General features: G+C 45.5%; 1 protein-coding gene across 2 annotated transcripts in view; it reads right to left on the bottom strand.

Moving 5' to 3' along the window:
* Window positions 1-20226, bottom strand: part of LOC144684165 (uncharacterized) — a 43483-nt gene that overhangs the window by 2257 nt on the left and 21000 nt on the right. The window contains exon 4 of one of the 2 annotated variants that reach the window (XM_078547826.1): window positions 2393-2507. The exons of the other annotated variant lie outside the window; for it this stretch is intronic. Within the exon in view, the coding sequence (XP_078403952.1) occupies window positions 2393-2507 (115 nt within the window). The remainder of the gene's footprint in view (window positions 1-2392; window positions 2508-20226) is intronic. 2 annotated transcript variants of the gene reach the window in all.

Genomic DNA, 20226 nt, shown 5'->3' with positions numbered 1-20226 from the left:
GACCAGATAGGGCCTATGCTTAATGTCTCATCCAAAAGGTAGCACCTTCAACAGTGCAACAATCCCTCATTAATGTACTTGATTATCAGCCAAGATTATGTACTCAGGTCCTGGAGCTTCAGTTCACTACTTTTTGACTCAGAGGCAAGAGTTCCAAGTTGTCACAGGGCGGAATCATCCGGTGCCGTTGGCGGTGGGCATCATGGCAGGCGTGAGCAGACAATATAACGAGAAGGCCAAAAATTGGTTTTATGCCGTTGTGAAACCAGTTTGTGAATGTCCGCTCCACCCATCAATGGCAGGCCATATTTCCTGTCGCTGTATGCCAGGAACCTAATTTCAATACTTTAGCATCTCATTTTAAGTGCTGCTCGCCCGAATCATATCCCCACACTGGATCATCAGGGCATGTCGGCATGACGTGTTTCACAACTGAACATAAGCGATGTGCACCTGGCGAGCTGCACTTTGCACGAGACTTTGAGGTTTGTTTGCCTACCTTGCTTTGGGCAGCACTCACAGTCAATAGAATCAGGCTTTGCAGGCAGCACCACATCACTTTTAGGGGGGTTTACAGGCAGGTCTCTACCTACCAGACCAGCTTTAAGGTGGGGGTGCCTTTTCGATGGCTGCAGGGCGAGGGCTGTACTGGGGAAGTGGGGTAGCCCTGGGAGTGTTTTGGGGCACATGTTGATCTGTGCAAGTGGCCTCAAGATGGTGAGGACTGAGGAGGCAGTCTCCAGAGGAGATCAGGCCAGATGGAGAGGTGGGGGTGTGTGTGAGAGAGTGGGTGGCGAAGTCCCTTGAGCTGGCAGTGAGTGAGATGCCAGTGAATGTGTGATGGGCTTGTGAGTGTATGAGTTTAGAGTGATGAAATGGTTGACTTACCCTGGCAGCATGGATACGATCACTCATCCTCTTTCTGTACTGGATGGCTGACCTCTTGTGTGCAGCATTGGCACTGACCACCTCTTCCACCGCCTCCCAAGCTGGAATAGTGGGACTGATGGGCTTTCTGCGGCCAGAGTGGGGGTAAGAGGACATTGCGGTGGGCCTCCATGGCATCCAGAAGACGTCCCAGGGATGCATCACTGAATCGGGGAGCTACACTCTTCTTGGCTTTTGGGCCATGTCTTCATCAGAGCAGTCCTGGGCTGCAAGCATTGAGAACTGTGCGTGCGGCAGCAGTTTAAATATCGGAGGCCAGCCACCAGCAATCACGCGTGTTTCCAACATCAATAAAACGGATAATCTGGTTGTTATTTCATTGCTGTTTCTGGGGCCTTGCTGTGCTCAAATCGGCTGCCTCATTTCTTACAACAGAGGAGATGAGGCCAGATGGAGACGTGAGGGTGTGTGTGAGAGAGTGGGTGGTGAGGTCCCTTGAGCTGGCAATGAGTGAGATGGCAGTGAATGTGTGATGAGCTTGAGAGTGTGTGAGTTTAGACTGATGAGATGGTTGACTTACCCTGGCAGCATGTGGAGACATTTAAAGAAAGAAAGAGTTGCATTCCATTATGCCATTCATGACCTTGGATTATCCCAAAATATCTTACAGCTAATTAAGTACAGGCCGAGTATCCTTTGTCTGTAAATCCAAAAACCAACACATCCAGAAACCGCACCAATAGCAGGGTAAGTTTGTGCCCGAGCCGACACGAGCCTCGCTGATCGCACCCTATATTTATTATTCAGTGGTACATCTTACATAGAGCCATTTTATTTACTTTAGACTATAGCTGGCCTAGGCTTTGGCCATAATGTAAGTAGGCCTCAGCCTATATGCAGTATCCAAAAACTGAAATGATCTGAAATCTGAAACCGAGGGTTTCAGATAAAGGATACTCAATCTCTGTTGTAGGAAATGAGGCAGCCGATTTGAGCACAGCAAGGTCCCAGAAACAGCAATGAAATAACAACCAGATTATCCGTTTTATTGATGTTGTCTAAGGAGTAAATATTGGCCAGGACATTGGGAAGAAGGGTCTGAAGTAGAGTCGTGCGGACTCGAAATGTTAACTCTGTTTCTCTCTCCACAGATGATGCCAGACCTGCTGAGTTTTTACAGCATTTTATGATTTATTTCGTATTTCCAGTATCTGCAGTATTTTGTTTTTATACTATTGGGGACAATACCACTGTCCTGCTTTAAATTGTGCCTTGGGACCTTTTACATCCATCCAAGAGGACAGATGTTTTAATATCTCCACAACAACAAAGAAGTTATGAACTTTTGGTTAGAGGGCTTTGCATCCTACCACTTCATGCACAGTGATGCAGAACCTCATGACAATGGATACAGCAAGGCTGGCAGAGATTCTGGTAATCCTAATAACAGAATAAAATACATTAATACTAGTTAAATTACTATTGTAGGAATCCACAATCTCACCTGGCCTTCTCTGGCAGCCACACTGTTCAGCTGCCTTAATCATGAGGCCTTGTAACCAGACTCGTGTATCCTGTAGCAGAAGATCATGATGGCTACCAGTCAGGTTGGGTGGGTGCTGTTTCAGAGGAAGGCACAGAGACAGAGTTGAAAAATTACTCATTTGCAGTCCAGTATGATCAGCAATTAGAAATTACAAAGAATTCTGAATAATGTTAACACCTTTTTTTTTTATTTTTGAGCTTTTCTTAAAATTGTGAATGCTACTGACTCTAGAAAATGGGAACCAGCTTCAAAAAGATACTTGAAACTTAAATGAGATTCTTTGAATGATAGCTTTTAACCACTGAATGCATTTGTATGAAATTTCTTTACTATTTTAATAACCCATTTACATTAGCTCCATTAAAATAACAAAATAATTTTAGAAAGCACTTGTGCATTAATATTCAAAAACAATTTTAAGGCATCTGAGTTCTACAGTATGATAATAGCAGCAGTTAAAATGTGGTGATCACTAAAGCATCCATTGTTAATTGCTCTTTATATTGTACTTAATTAGTGTGAAGCATTGAATTATTCTTCTCCCAGGTTCACTACAGTTCTGTTTTATTCCTTTTATTATTGGGTTTGCATATATGTTTTCATTGGTTTTTAAAATGTAATATTACATATTAAATGTAAAAAATTATTTTTTTCACTAAATTTCAGACCACTTTATGACAGCACCAAATGAGTCAATCCACAGTCTCTTATCACATACATTCTGGAATTAACAAAAACAATTAAGATCTAAACAAACTCACACTTTTACTACTCTCCAGTGTTTCATAAATAGAATGCACATCAGGAACTGGTATTTCGCAGGGAATAAAGCTCCCATAGGCATTAAAATTGCTGTGGAACAGTACTATTGACATTGGCATCCCCTCTGGTACCCTGTCCAAATGGTTTCTTCAGGTTATTTGAAAAAAGATAGAATTGCGTTAGAAGCAGTTCAGAAAAGGTTCACTCAACTCATTCCTGGGATGAGGGGCTTATCTTATGAAGAAAGGTTGAACAGGTTGGGCCTATACTCATTGAAGTTTAGAAGAATGAGAGGTGATCTATTGAAACATATAAGATCCTGAGGGGATATGATACCAGGAGGATGTTTCCATTTGTGGGAGCTAGAATCAGGGGACCTGGTTTAAGAATAAGAGGTCTACCGTTTAAGATGGAGATCAGGAGAAATATTTTTCTCTCAAAGGGTCTTACTATGTGCAATTTTCTTCCCTAGAAAGCAGTAGAGGCTGGGTCATTAAATTTATTCAAGGCAGAGTTAAACAGATTTATGATAGACAAGGGAGTCAACGGTTATGGGGGGCAGACAGGAAAGTGGAGTTGGGACCACAACCAGGTCAGCCATGGTCTTACTGAATGGCACTGCAGGCTCAAAGGGCTGAATGGCCTACTCCTGCTCCTAAGTTCTATGTTCCTACGTATGTCTAAGTTTAGGTAGTGAATAGCTCTTTTGCCATTGAGGTCATCACAGCTGAGTTTGGCCCTGTTCTACATAATATCCAGATGCATGTGCTTCCAGCAGTCATCACTGGATAAAGCAGAACGCTTGGCTGGTTTTCTCCCCGCTAGTTAAGGGATGCCAAAATTAATTATTGCATCCTAACCACTATCAGCTAATTCACACCGATTGGGAATAGAGCTTGTAACCTTGTCATCTTACCATGCTGGCCAAATCCAGGTATGGTAGCATAGTTACTGGAATAGTAATCCAGAGGTACATACGAATATACGAATTAGGAGCAGGAGTAGGCCACTCGGCACCTCGAGCCTTCTCTGCTATTTAATAACATCATGGCTGATCTGATTGTAACCTCAGCTCCACATTCCTGCCTACCCCGATAACCTTTCACCCCCTTGCTTATCAAGCATCTATCTAGATCTGCCTTAAAAATATTCAAAGACTCGGCTTCCACTGCCTTTTGAGGAAGAGAGTTCCAAAGAGTCACGACCCTCTGAAACCTCCCTACTTTTGTATTCAATTCCCCTACAAGAATAACATTCTATTAGCTTTCATAATTACTCTGTACTTACATACAGGCCTTTTGTGATACATGCACTAGGACACCTAGATCCCTGTGAATCTCTGCAATCTCTCACCATTTAGATAATATGCTTCTTTTTTATTCTTCCTGCCAAAATGGACAATTTCACATTTTCCCACATTAAACTCCATTTGCCAAATTTTTGCCCACTAACTTAATCTTATCTATGTCCGTTTGTAGCCTCCTTATGTCCTCTTCACACCTTACTTTCCTACATATCTTTGTGTCATCAGAAAACTTAGCAACCATACTTTTGGTCCCTTCATCCAAATCATGTATATAAATTATCAAATTTGAGGCCTCAGCACTGATCCCTGTGGCACAACACTCGTTACATCCTGCCAACCAGAAAAAGCCCCATTTATGCCTACTGTCTGTTTCCTGCTAGCTAGCCAATCTTCTTTCATTGCCAATATATTACCTCCTACAACATGAATTTTTATTTTCCGCAATAACCTTTGATGTGGCATCTTATCAAATGCCTTCTGGAAATCTAAGTACAGTATATCTACCAGTTCCCCTTTATCCACAGCACATGTGACTCCTTCAAAGAACTCCAATAAATTGGTTAAACATGATTTCACTTTCACAAAACCATGTTGACTCTGCCTGATTGCCTTGAATTTTTCTAATTGCCCTGCTATAACATCTTTAATAACAGGTTCTAACATTCTCCCTATGACTGATGTTAAGTGAACTGGTCTGTAGTTTCCTGCTTTCCGTCTCCCTCCCATTTCGAATGAAGGAGTTACATTCGCTACTTTCCAATCCAATAGAACCTTCTCCGAATCTAGGGAATTTTGGAAAATTAAGACCAACGCATTGACCCTAGGATAAAGTCCATCAGGACCCAGGGATCTGTCAGCCCGCAACTCCAACAATTTGCTCAATACCACTTCCCTGGTGATTGTAATTTTCCCGAGTTCCTCTCTCCCTTCCATTTCCTGATTTACAGCTATTTCTGTGATGTTACTTGCATCCTCTAAATAAAGACCGATGCAAAATACCTGTTTAATTCATCTGTCATCTCCTTATTTTCTATTATTAATTCCCCAGGCTCAGTTTCTATAGGACCAATGCTCACTATGTTAACTCTTATTTAAATATCTGTAGGACTAATAATCCAGAGATACAAGTTCAAACCCCACGATGTCAGTTCAGGAATTCAAATTTAATTAATTAAATAAATTTTAAAAATCGGGAATTAGAAGCTGGTAGCAGTAAGGGGGACTGTGAAACTACTGGGTTGTGGTTAAAAACCCATCTTGTTCACGAATGTCCTTTGGAGATTGAAATCTGCTGCCTTACCTGGTCTGGCCTATATATATTCCAGACTCTCAGAATTGTAGATGGCACTTATTTGCCCTCTGAAATGGCCACTCGGTTATATTCAAGACAGGAGCTCACCACCACCTTTTCAAGGGCAATAAAGGATGGGCAACAAATAAGCTCTGAAGAAGAGTCAAATGGACTTGAAACGTTAACTCTGTTTCTCTCTCCATTGATGCTGTCAGGCCTGCTGAGTGTTTCCAGCATTTTCTGTTTTTATGTCAGATTTCCAGCGTCCGCAGTATTTTGCTTTTAGATTGGGGCAATAAATGCTGTCTTGTCAGGGTTGCCCACATCCCATGAACTAATAAAAAAAAAATCACAATTGCCAAACTGGGCCTACGTGAATTGGTGAAAGAGTCAATAAAAGTAAGTAACATACTTGGCCCATCCTCAATGATATATTTGTCACAGACATGTTTGCCCATAATAACTGGTGTTAATGATCTGTGCATAACTTTGTGAAGACAAATGGCGATATTTAATGGAGTAAGCAGGGGTCTTGCCAGCCAGCTGGGGAGCCAGTGAGAGACCCACTTTGCTTCTGTTAGGGAAGGCCCACCATATTAAGTGCCACTCAGGCAATCAGGTGCCAATCAGAGGTTAGCAGTTCTACTGAATGACAGCTGGGGAGGCGGGACTGCTGCCTGAATGACACCCAACTGAGGCCTTGGATCGTGGATGGGCCCAGGCACACAGATGAGTAATGCTGGGAGGGTGGTCATGGGGGAGGGGTCATGAGGGAAGGGGTGTTAGACCTTGGCTCTAGCAGGCCTTTTTTCCTCATGCCAGGTTCCTTAAACAGGCACCGAGTCCCTTTGTACAAGGGACCTCCTGGAAGCCCTCAAGCAATTCCAATGGGCTTGCTTGTCATGCTCCCTGCATGGCGAACCCCTCACCCACTGCTGGATTAATACCAGTGACAGCAGTATGAGATCCTTGAATGTGCATTAATTGCCTACTTAAGGACCTCAAATGTGGCGGGAAGACCATCCACGGACTCAATAAGGTGGAGGCGGAACAGTAACAGGGTCCCCATCTGCCATCCTCCTGCTGATTAAATGCCCCCCACTACCAAACACGCCATGGGGAAGGGCATTAAATTCCACTCACAGTCTCTGTTCAAAATGACGACTCCTTGCATTGTGTAGTGGCACATTACCACTGTGCCAAGTGGTTCAGACTAAGAACAATCATAAAGACACCCCAAAACTGGATATCCATGAGGTGCTGAGGTTCATTAACAACAGCAGAATTATATACCACCTGTAGTAATTATAGTTTTGGGAAATGTTGGACTGTAACTTTAAGAATAATCTTGTGTTGTAACATCACATGATCTGTGTAAACTGTTATGGCACAGCTGATGGTAAATGCTGAGTTGTTCAAATCCAGAGGGAAACTTGAAGCAACTGCCGCAACTTGTTTTGCAATCTGTATAAATTTCGAGATGTGTGCTCTGAATTCAATAGTAATAAGACCACCAAGTCTAATAGGGTTTTAAAAAACTAGATTAAACATTTATTAACAAGAAAAATGATTATACATATGACTATAAATTACTACTATAATAACTTATAAACCCCCTAATTAATCTAACTCCCAATTACACTTTCATTAAGGCAACAGTAAGACACATAGATTTTAAAAGACCCAGGCAAAGAAACATGATACCCTGAACAATTCAATTCAAAGTGAGTTCCCTTAACTTCAGTTCTTTGTAGACAGCAGCTTGAGGCGTAGAAGCTGAAGGCTTTTCACACTTGTTAGATCTTAAAATTCCTACCCTGACACACAGCCTTTGCTCCTTTATACATATTTTCCCCTTTCAATGCAAATTCCCATTGTTTCACTATGTCTTTGGACTTTACTTCCATGATCATAAAAATCTCCCATAATACTAATTTTACCAGTAATCTTTGGGAAAAATAAACACACTGTTTCTGAACTTCATCTGGCTAGGTGACACATTTCACCCCATCCTTTGAAAACAATCTAGTCTAGTTTATTTAAAAATGTAAATGTCCTTTTACATTTTACAATCTAAACTTCAGCCATGTTTTCCTACTTCTAATACATCAAAGCCTTCAGACCAGATGCCTTTAATCTTATGAGACACACACACGCACGCACACACAATTCCAATAACAAACCAATGTGTTAACAGTGCAGGGAACTTCGACAGGAGAGTTCTTCTTTAGTTATAGAGTTTGATGCACACACGTAGTTGCTGCTGCTGTCTTGTAAATAAAGTTAAATGTTTCTACTCAGAAAAGTTGTCTGAAGATCAACTCTATAACAAACTGGCGATGAGGGTAAATCAAGTTCAGTGCTGTACCTCGTCCGGCGATTATGAGTATCTAAGTTTGTTCAAAACAAAAGAAGATATACTCATCCGAGATGCCACAGTTTGTTAGAATCGATCCCTTTGAGCCAGCCACAAACGGTTGGTCTCAATATATAGATATTGCATTCCTCTTTCAAGCAAAGAAAATCAAGGGGAAGAAAAAGAGGAGAGCGATTCTCCTGAGTATTTGTGTGAGCAAGACCTACAGTTTAATTTGAAGCTTGATGGTCCCCAGTGCCCCAGATTCAAAGACTTTCAGTGAATTAATAGATGTCATTAAGGGACATTTTCAACCAAAACCTTCAGTCACAATGCAGAGCTTGAGGTTCAATTCACAGAATAGAGCCCCAGGGGAGACAACTGCTACCTAGGCAGTGAAATTAAAACAACTAACAGAATATTGTGAATCCGGTGAAACCCTGAATGACATGCTCAAACATCGTATATTGTGTGGCATGCAGGAAGACACTATTCAGTAAAGATTGCTGGCTGAAGTGAATCTTGATTTTAAGAAAGCATTAGAAATAGTGTTGGCGATGGAAAGCACTGTTAGGGATCCACCAGCAATTCAAGGGGTGCAAAATTGTGCCGTTCTCCTAGTTGGGCCGGAACAGTCATGCGAAAGTGGCGCAAAAAGTCAGGACTCTGCTGCGAAACGGAAAACAGCCCCCAACAACTGAAAAATGAGGGCAAACAGCTTAGCAACTAAATCAAAAATTAGCTTTCATCAATGTGGAAACAATCAGTCTTCTAGCAATTGGCAATTTTAAAAAGTAGAATGTTATTTTTGTCACGCAATGGACACATAATGAGACAGTACAAAGCGAAATTTAAACAGGCCTCCAAACAACAAACGAAGTTCAATGAAGTCTATAGTGTAGAAGAGCCAGAAACAACCAATCTGACATTAATTCATTATTCAACATGAAAGTTGAGAAGACAGAGCCAATATTTGTTACAGTGCAAGTGAATGGTAAACCATTAAAAACTGATGTAGACACAGGTGCTTCTACCACTGTAATAGGAGAACACACTTTCAGATATTTAAATAAAGGTGATCAACAATTAAATTTGGAACAAACATCTGCCAAGTTGAAAATGTACACGGGCAAAGAAATCCAAGTGAAAGGTATCACCAGAGCAACTGTTCATTATAGACACCAATTGGCACAGCTACCAGTGATGGTGGTAGAAGGTGAAGGGCCAAGCCTCCAGTTGCGAGCAGGTGGACTACCAGAGCTGCTAAAAAAAAATGACACCGTCTTCAAGGGTGAACTGGGAAAAATCCAAGGCCTACAGGCTAAGGTTTACGTGGACCTAGAAGCAACCCCTCGCTTCTTGAAAGCAAGACCGGTGCCACATGCCCTGAGAGAGAAGGCTGATGCTGAGCTGAACCGGCTAGAGAGCTGTGTGTTATAAAAGCAGTTCAGTTCTCAGAGTGGGCAACACCCATAGATCCTGTCCTTAGCCAGACCAGGCTGTCCGGATTTTTGGGGACTATAAACTAATGGTCAACACGGCAGCCAAATTGGACAGGTATCCCGTTCCAAGATTGAAGACCTATATGCCAAACTAGCACAAGGGACAACGTATACAAAGCTTGACATGAGACATGCATATCAGCAACTGGAGCTGGATAACGCCTCCTGGGAATTTGTAACCATAAATACCCACAAAGGGTTATACCAATATACACGCCTGCCCATCAGTGTTTCCTCAGCCTGTGCCATTTTTCAGAGGACAATGGAGAGCTTACTGCACTGACTACCTCAGGTTGTGGTTTACCTGGACGATGTACTGATAACTGGATTCACAGGAAAGGAATACTTGGCTAACCTAGCGGAACACTGAAACGATTTTTAGAAGCAAGATTGTGCCTGAAGAAGGAAAAATGCACTTTTCAAGCAAATAAAGTCATTTATTTGGACCACTGGGTAGATGCCCAAGGGTTAAACCCAGTTGAGGAGAAGATTAAAGCAATAAGAGAGGCACCTGCACCCAAGAAAACCTCTGAACTGAAATCATTTTTAGGGATGATGAATTATTATGGGCGATTTCTACCAAATTTATCCATAGTTCTAACCCCTCTACATTCACTGCTAAGGAAAAAACAGCATTGGTTTTGGGAGGCACCCCAAATAGAAGCCTTCATGAAAGTAAAACAGTTCTTACACTCTTCAAATTTGTTAGTGCATTATGACTAGACGAAGGAATTGGTGCTAACCTGCGATGCATCCCCCTGTGGAGTGGGAGCGGTACTATCTCACAAAATGGACGACAGCACAGACAGGCTATGCATCCAGAACACTTTCCACAGCTGAAAAACAATATTCTCAGGTCGAAAAGGAAGGTCTGATGGTTATTTTTGGTGTAAAGAAATTCCACCAATACATGCACGGGCGTCATTTCACGATAATATCAGACCACAAATCACTTTGGTGTCTGTTTAGCAAAGAAAAGGCTATACCTCCCATAGCTTCTGCAAGAATACAAAAAATGGGCCCTAATTTTGGCAGCATATGAATACATCTTCATACATAGACCAGGGATTCATATAGTAAATGCTGATGCCCTAAGTCACCTTCCTTTGCAAGAGAATGATGAACATGTCCCAATCCCACAGGAGCCTGTATTAGTGATGAATTTTCTAAATTTCTCACCAGTCTGTGCCAGGCAGATAAGAAACTGGACAAATCGTGATCCAGAATTACCTGGAAAAACTCAGCAAGTCTGGCAGCATCGGTGGAGAAGAAATCAGTCAACGTTTCGAGCCCTCATGGCCCTTCAGCAGAACTGAAGCATAGTTTCAACAAGGGAGAAATATAAATTGGTTTAAGGTGGGTGGGGGGGAAGAGACACATTGAGGGTGTGGTGTGAGCAGATAATCAAAAGATGTCAGAGACAAAAGGGTCAAAGAGGTGTTGAAGGTGGTGGTCTTTGTCTGAGAAAAGTGCTAATTAAGAATGCAAGACAGGATATTCAAAGTACAGCTCTAGTGGGGGTGGGGTGGAAAAACTAAAGGTTTTAGTTTTAGATTTAAAAATAATGGAAATAGGTGGGGAAAGAAGAATCTATATAAATTATTGAAAAAAAAGGCGGGTGGGGGGGGGAAAAGAAACGGGGTGGGGGTGGGGATGGGGGGAGGGGGAGTTTAAGATCTAAAGTTGTTGAATTCAATATTCAGCCCAGAAGGCTGTAAAGTGCCTAGTCGGAAGATGAGGTGCTGTTCCTCCAGTTTGCGTTGGGCTTCACTGGAACAATGCAGCAAGCCAAGGACAGACATGTGGGCAAGAGAACAGGGTGGAGTGTTAAAATGGCAAGCGACAGGGAGGTTTGGGTCTTTCTTGCGGACAGACCGCAGGTGTTCCACAAAACGGTCGCCCAGTTTGCGTTTGGTCTCTCCAATGTAGAGGAGACCGCATTGGGAGCAACGAATGCAGTAGACTAAGTTAGGGGAAATGCAAGTGAAATGCTGCTTCACTTGAAAGGAATGTTTGGGCCCTTGGACGGTGAGGAGAGAGGAAGTGAAGGGGCAGGTGTTGCATCTTCTGCGTGGGCATGGGGAGGTGCCATAAGTGGGGGTTGAGGAGTAGGGGGTGATGGAGGAGTGGACCAGGGTGTCCCGGAGGGAACGATCCCTACGGAATGCCGTCAAGGGGGGTGAAGGGAAGATGTGTTTGGTGGTGGCATCATGCTGGAGTTGGCGCCACCAAACACATCTTCCCTTCACCCCCCTTGACGGCATTCCGTAGGGATCGTTCCCTCCGGGACACCCTGGTCCACTCCTCCATCACCCCCTACTCCTCAACCCCCACTTATGGCACCTCCCCATGCCCACGCAGAAGATGCAACACCTGCCCCTTCACTTCCTCTCTCCTCACCGTCCAAGGGCCCAAACATTCCTTTCAAGTGAAGCAGCATTTCACTTGCATTTCCCCTAACTTAGTCTACTACATTCGTTGCTCCCAATGCGGTCTCCTCTACATTGGAGAGACCAAACGCAAACTGGGCGACCGTTTTGCGGAACACCTGCGGTCTGTCCGCAAGAAAGACCCAAACCTCCCTGTCGCTTGCCATTTTAACACTCCACCCTGTTCTCTTGCCCACATGTCTGTCCTTGGCTTGCTGCATTGTTCCAGTGAAGCCCAACGCAAACTGGAGGAACAGCACCTCATCTTCCGACTAGGCACTTTACAGCCTTCTGGGCTGAATATTGAATTCAACAACTTTAGATCTTAAACTCCCCCTCCCCCCATCCCCACCCCGTTTCTTTTCCCCCCCCCACCCGCCTTTTTTTTCAATAATTTATATAGATTCTTCTTTCCCCACCTATTTCCATTATTTTTAAATCTAAAACTAAAACCTTTAGTCTTTCCACCCCACCCCCACTAGAGCTGTACTTTGAATATCCTGTCTTGCATTCTTAATTAGCACTTTTCTCAGACAAAGACCACCACCTTCAACACCTCTTTGACCCTTTTGTCTCTGACATCTTTTGATTATCTGCTCACACCACACCCTCAATGTGTCTCTTCCCCCCCACCCACCTTAAACCAATTTATATTTCTCCCTTGTTGAAACTATGCTTCAGTTCTGCTGAAGGGCCATGAGGGCTCGAAACGTTGACTGATTTCTTCTCCACCGATGCTGCCAGACTTGCTGAGTTTTTCCAGGTAATTCTGTTTTTATTTTGTTTTGGATTTCCAGCATCCGCAGTAGCTTTTAGCTTTTTGTTTTTAAATCGTGATCCAGTCCTGTCTCGAATGAGAGACCAAGTGTTACATGGTTGGTCCCAGGAACCAGTTTCTGATGAATTGAAGCCATTTTTCAACTGACAAATGAGATGAGCAGTCAAGATGGTATTCTATAATGGGGTGCACGGGTAGTAGTCCCTGCACAAGGAAGGGAACCACTTTTAGTAGAGCTTTACACAGTGCCCATCCAGGGATCTCCCGAATGAAGACGATAGCATGGAGTTATCTTTGCTGGCCTGGGATGGACGCCGATATTGAAAATGTGGTAAAACACTGTGTGCAAAGTCAACAGCTGCAAAGGTTGCCGATGGCAGCCCCATTATGCCCATGGGAGTGGCCTGGTAGACCCTGGGTGTAATTGCACATTGACTACATCCTTTCCTTGGAATCATGTTTCTACTGATTATCAATGCTAATTCCAAGTGGTTAGACGTTTATAAGGTAAAGTCGCCAATGTCAGGTGCTACTATAGAAAAACTGCGCCAGAGCTTTGCCATCCACGGATTGCCAGAGGTAATCATCTCAGATACTGGTACGCATTTACAAGTGCTGAGTTCCAACAATTTATCAGCCTCAACCATGTGAAGACTGCACTGTACCATCCGTCATCAAATGGGTTGGCGGAAAGGGCAGCACAAGCTTTTAAGGCAGGAATGAAAATGTTAACAGGTGATTCATTGGAGACCAAACTTGCTCGTTTTCTATTTCGCTACAGAACAACCCCCCATACTACAACAGGAGCAACACCTGCAGAATTACTGATGAGGCACGTCTTCGTACAAGACGAAGCCTAATACTTCCCTTTTTGGAGGGGAAGGTGGAGAAAAGTCAAGGGAACCAATAAGCACCCCATGATTTGCTCAGTCGTGAGTGACAATTTACTGCTGGAGAAGCAGTATATGTAAAGAATTTCGGTGGAGGACCAAAGTGGTTACCTGGTAAAGTGAGTTCTGTGACCGGGCCACTGTTGTACCACCTGGGAGTGGAGGGCCGGATCACCCGTAAGCATGTGGATCATTTAAGGAAAAAAGAGATACCCCAACAAAATGATGTTCCACCTGTAACCATTACTGAACCAGTAGTTCCTGTTGAAGTTGCTCAACCAAGGACAGACATGCCTGATGTCTCTGTCGGAGTCAAAGACATTGGACTGCCTATACCTAGTGAGGTACCTGATGTTAATGTGGTTCCAGAGAATGTGTTTCGCACAGAACAATCTGAAGTTGTGGAGGTGCGACAGTCCACATGGATCAGGATACCACCTGAAAGACTGAATTTGTAATTTCATGCCTGTGTAAATATTGTAATGTCATGAGATAAATATCCTTGTAAATACAAAATGTACAGAAAAGTTAAAGGGGGAGGAATTTAGTAATTATGGTTTTGGGAAATGTTGGAATCTAGCTTTAAGAATAATACTGTGTTGTAAGATCACATGATCTGGGTAAATCAGTGTGTTAACAGCGCAGGGAACCTCTCCAGGAGAGTTCTTTTTTAGTTATGGAGTTTGATGCACACATGTAGTTGCTGCTGCTGTCAAGTAAATAAAGGTAAATGTTTCCACTAAGAAAAGTTGTCTGAAGATCAACTCTATAACACCACCATTATCTTTAGACTCCTGGGTGGAATCATCCCAGGTTTGCACTAAGTGCAGTAGCAGGCAGGTAAAATGATGTTTTACTCGCCGGCTGCATTGGCGGCTATTCACGCCATATCGTTCCAAACCCACCACATTAATTATGCATTCCCGGGAAACATGCCATTTCCATGGCAGTCGGGCTCTCATTTGCCCACATGCACGCACACATGTCAGTGTTTCCAGTCCGTGACTGCTGCAAAGAAGACATGACCCTGAAAGGCAAAAGGACTACAACCCCCAGGTTCAACGACGCGTCCCTCGAGTGCCTTTTGGACACAGTGGAGGCTTGCCGTGATGTCCTCTACCCCACTCTGTCCGCAGGATGGGCAGCAACCTCACTAATCCGGCTTGAGGGGGTGGCAGTGGCGGTCAGCGCCAACGCCCTTCAAAAGAGGACAGCCACCCAGTGCCGCAAGAGGATGAATGATCTCCTCCATTCCACCAGGGTAAATCACTCTTCTCACCACTCTCAACTCACACACTCACAAATTCATCACACATCCACAGGACACTCACTCATTGCCAGTTCAAGGGACATCACCATTCACTCTCTCACACATACCTTCACGGTCCTCATCCATCTATGGCACCACTCACCATACACACGTGCCAGGCATACTTATCATCTAGCCTGGCAGGTGTCCTGCTTACACTCTCTCCATCTCTAATCATGCAGGACAAGCTGGCACACAAGGGGGAGAGGTCGCAGACTGGTGGAGGAATGCCTGAAATCAAGGTCCTCATGGGCTTTGAGAGCAGAGCCATCCAGCTAGCTGGTGAGGATCTGGACTGTTCCAGTGCTGACTGTGAGGTCAGTGGTGCTCTACCAAGTGAGGATCCAGCAGTACAACATCCATCACACAATCATGCTGTGACTGATGTGTCCTGTTTCACAGGCCACTAACATGCACTAATTATCTCCCCTTGCTTCCGCAGGCACATCTGGGAAACAGCTGACGAAGTAGACGATCCAGGGCCCCGAAAGGAAAAAGCATAACACTGTGGACGCTGGAAATCTGAAACAAAATCAGAAAATGCTGGAAAAACTTAGCAGGTCTAACAGCATCTGTGGAGAAAGAAACAGAGTTGACGTTTTGAGTCCGTATCACCCTTCTTCAGACCTAAAGAGAAGCAGAAATGTGATGAAATTTATACTGTTTAAGGGGGTGGAGTGGGTGAAGCTGGATAGAAGGCCAGCGATAGGTGGGGGCAAAGGAGAGATTGACAAAGATGTCATGAACAAAAGAACAAAGGGGATATTAATGGTAGTGGTAAAGGCTAAAAAAGGTGCTGATAGTGGCAAAGGTAAGAAAGCAGAATGTGATAACAGCAGAACAAGGATAAACACTCTGGAAAGAACAACATGAACAAGTAACAGAGGACCCTTGTGGAGGTAGGGTGGGGGGAGGGGGTGGTGGTGGGGAAAAAAGGATCGAAAATGGGATAAAAAGGGGGATAAAACAATGAATAAATGAATGAAAATGAAAAACAAAAATAAGTGGATAAAAAATAAAAATGAATTTTGAAAAGAGGATAAAAAAGGGGTGAAGATAGAGGAGAGAGAGTTCATGGTCTGAAGTTGTTGAACTCAAGTGAAGACCCAAAGGAACCTCTGAAGAGGAATCTGGAGGCACTCTCCTTGAAGTCCCGTAATAGTGCTCACCCACACCCTCCACCAGCGCAGAGACACACACATCGGTGGGACCTAGCTTTACAGTAGCCTCTGGATCATAATCTGGTGAGCACATCGCACTGTCTGATCCACAGCTGGTGGCAGCAGGGACTTCTCAGGTGTCCGGCACTCGGAGGACTGCTGGAGACCAAAAGTTTGCTGAGTCTGAGTCAGATGACGAGCCTCTGGGCTCAGTCATGTCACAGTTGCTGGAGCTGCAAAGGCAAGTTTGGGAACATCAGGAAGGGATGTCCGCTGCACTCCACAGATTGCAAGGCATGATGGAGGAGCCTGTCTGCCTTCAGGCTGAGGTGATAGCACTGGTATGCCAATGCACCAAGGTCAACGCTGGTAGAATGGCGGCTGCCATGCAGACCTTGGTCCAGGACGTCGCTCCTGCACTGCTGCATGGGCTCAACTCCATCGTTGATACCATGTTGGCCTCCAACAGTGTGTACGTGAGAGGGGTGCGAGGCAGCTCGATCTCACTCCAGCTACCCCTCAAGGAGTCAACCAGGGGCCCTTGGGCACCCATAGGGAGGAGGATCAGAAGGTGTCCCCCCCCCGGGGCCATCCATCCAGGTGACTCCGGGAGTGTCTAGCCCACCCAAATCCTCTCTTCATGTGACCTTAGCAGTTCCAGCTCCACAAGCCGAGGAGGGTGCCACTGCCACACAGCAGGACCCCGAAAGCAGTCCGGGGCCCTCCAGGTCTCAGCCCTCCAGAGGATGCCTGCCAAAGTCATCACAGGCAAGGCGTAGCAGCCAGCAGATTGCCTCCACCTCCACTGTGGATGTCCAGGGAGCACCAAGACAAAGCGGCAGGGTTAGGAAAGTTAAGATGTAGTTGCACGACCTGGGCACGGGTGTTAATCACTTGAACATGTTGTTCACTTTTGTCAATAAACTCCCAAGAATGCCTCCCTACCTATGGGTCCTTGCTCTGATAAGTAGTGTCCATGTCACTCAGATGTGCAACCTTTCTGCACAAGATAACGACGGGTGTCTCAGTCCAAGGCCTCTTCCCTGTGTTTTGTGCAGCCTTCAGACCAAAGTAATAGTCTGGCCTCACACTCACTGGACACAATACTGATGCCTGCGCCCCAACAGTGCTTGTCATTATTGCCAGAATGGTGTGGGCAGGTGTCACAGAATACCGTCATTCTCTCTGTGGGCTTTCAGCACCTTTAACGTGTGGCTGGCCCTCATCTCTTTGGCATCTGTGACCAGTGATGCTGTGCTCCTGAAGGGCTCAGGTGATGAAGGCAGACAAAGGATCAGATGCTTTTAAAGTTTCATGGCTGCATCTCTATGGTATGACCCAGATCACAGAGCGCGAGCAAGCTGCCCTTGGCCAGACAGGAGTCAGACATGCTCAGAGGCTATGTGAGGATCTATGGAGTGTCCTCACTGCATGTCGTCATCATCCTCCTGCAATTAAGCGACTATTAGGGCCTCCATTGCGCCTCCGTGACAGGAACATTATCACAGAAGGTATGTGCATTGCCATAAGCCAGACTGGAGTCAAACATTCGTAGATGCAATGTAAGGGTCTATGGTGTCTCCTCACAGTATGTCATTATCATCGTCCATAAATCTAGCAGCTATGAGGGCCTCCCGAGCGTGCCTGCCTTGTCTGGCTAGTGCAAGGGCCTTATCCTCATCATCGTCGCCTTCAAGGACCCCTCATCCTCATCCCCGTCAGTGTCCTCCTCATCGGAGGAGACCTCCAGCTCCTCCATCTCCTCCTCAGACAGCTCCTCTCCCCGTTGCAACACCAGGCTGTAAAGGGCACAGCAGACGACGACGATGTGTGACATCCTCTGTGGGCTATATTGCCAGACTCTACCAGGTCGGTCCAGGCACCAGAACCTCATCTTCAGCATCCCAATGGTCTGCTCCACCAAGCTGAGAGTTGCAGCATGAGCCTCGTTATAACTTCGATCTACTGCAGTGAGACCACCGCACGGGTGTCATCAGCCATGCCCTCTGTGGGTGGCCCTCATCCCCGAGGAGCCAACTCTGCAGCTTCTGTGGACCCTGGAAGACTTCAGGGATCTGTGACCAACTGAGAATGTAGGAGTCATGCACACTCCCTGCAAACCATGAGCAAACCTACAGGATGCGTTTGTGGTGGTCTCACACCAGCTGCACATTCAGTGAATGGAATCCCTTGTGGTTGACATAGTTGACTATGTGTTGTGACAGAGAGTTGAGTACCATATGAGTGCAGTCGTTGGCACCCTGCACCTGTGGAAAACCCCAAGATCTGGGCAAATCCAATAATTCTTGCATCCTGGCTGTCCTCGTCCCAGGTGAAATGCAACAAAGCTGCGTACCCTCACGAAGATGGCATCTGTGACCTCATGGATGCATTTGTGGGTGGAGGCTTGAAATATCCCATAGAGGTCACCTGTGGAGCCCTGAAAGGAGCCAGTGGTGTAGAAATTGATGCCACAATCACTTTCACGGCCAATGGCAGTGGGTGCCCTCCATGTCCCCGTGGCACCAAATCCTGCAGTAACTGGCAGGTGTGACTGACCAGTTCCCTAGATATGCGTAGCCTTTGGCGACACTGGTTCTCAGTCATCTGCAGGAATGAAAGGCAGCGTCTATAGGCCCTGGGTCCAAATAGGCGCCGACCAGCAACGCCTCGCTGTGGCTCTTCGGCGGCGTGTGCGGGAGCCCCAGCTGCTCCATCTTCTAGAGGGTGCTGCTCCTCCCTCTGCGCCGCCAGGTGCCTCAGTCACTCTCTTCTCCATTGTCTTCGCTCTCTGTAAGCCACGAGGCATACAGCTAGGTCACCAGGGTCTATGGTCCTGATGTGCTCCTCCTGCAGGATGAAAGAGAGAGAGATGCATGGGTTACCATGATGTGCTAAGAACCCGTCTTGGTTAAATCTTGAAGGCCCATTAACACATTCCAGAGAGCGCAGACCACAACTTGGATGGTCAGAGATTAGTGTGCTGCATGAGTGCCCAAAACACCACCCACCTCCGCCCCAATCTACCCGACTGATTGGCGGTGGCTTTGCCCATTGGACTGCAAACTGTGCTCTCAGCTCAGGTGCAGGCATTCTCTTAACCTGCGCTGCAAGGCTGCACTGTTAGCTTGAACCATGGGGGAGAGTGACCCAAACTGGGTCAAACAGAGTAAAGGGAAGACCTTTTATAACAGAGTTGAGGAGAAACTTCTTTAGCCAGAGATGGTGAATCTATGGAATTCATTGCCACAGAAGGCTGTGGAGGCCAGGTCATTGAGTGTATTTAAGACCGAGATAGATAGGTTCTTGATTGGTAAGGGTATCAAGGGTTATGGGGAGAAGGCGGGAGAATGGGGTTGAGAAACTTATCAGCCATGATTGAATAGTGGAGCAGACTCGATGGGTCGAATGGCCCAATTTCTGCTCCTATGTCTTATGGTCTTATGGGATGATGACATTGCAAGGGGCTGTGAGCGCCTCCACCAGTGACTCCTCCACGACCAACTTTATCAAGGAGATTGTACATGCCCAGTCGCCCAGCTGTTCTGCTGTCCACTAAAATGCTCATTACTTTGCAGTCTGTGCCTGAAGGATGAAAAGCTCTGGAGCACTTGGTGGCACTTGGATGCCTCTGCGTTGCTTGAATGGGCAAAGAAGCTAGAGGCCCAACTCCAATCATATCAATGTAGCTGTGCCTGAACTGTCTCAGCTGCAGAGGAATGGTCACTTTTTACAGGTTTCCTTAATGTGTGGCAGCTTCCCTTGCCCAGCAACCCCCCCAAACACCCCACCCCACACGTGCTTGTGCTCTACCTTAAACCGCAGGGCAGCTCTTGCACCCCCCACCCCATCTCACAGGTCGCCTCAACCACAGGAGTTCCTCACTGCAGGAGTTCCTCAGGATAGTGGCCTAGGCCCAACCATCTTCAGCTGCTTCAATGACCTTCCTTCCATCATAAAGTCAGAAGTGGAGATGTTCGTTGATGATTGCACAATGTACAGCACCTTT

Source organism: Cetorhinus maximus, chromosome 9, assembly GCF_964194155.1.
Source record: "Cetorhinus maximus chromosome 9, sCetMax3.hap1.1, whole genome shotgun sequence".
Classification (NCBI taxonomy): Eukaryota; Metazoa; Chordata; class Chondrichthyes; order Lamniformes; family Cetorhinidae; genus Cetorhinus; species Cetorhinus maximus.
The sequence above is the reverse complement of the archived record's forward strand: the minus strand, read 5'-3'. Positions and strand labels throughout refer to the sequence as shown.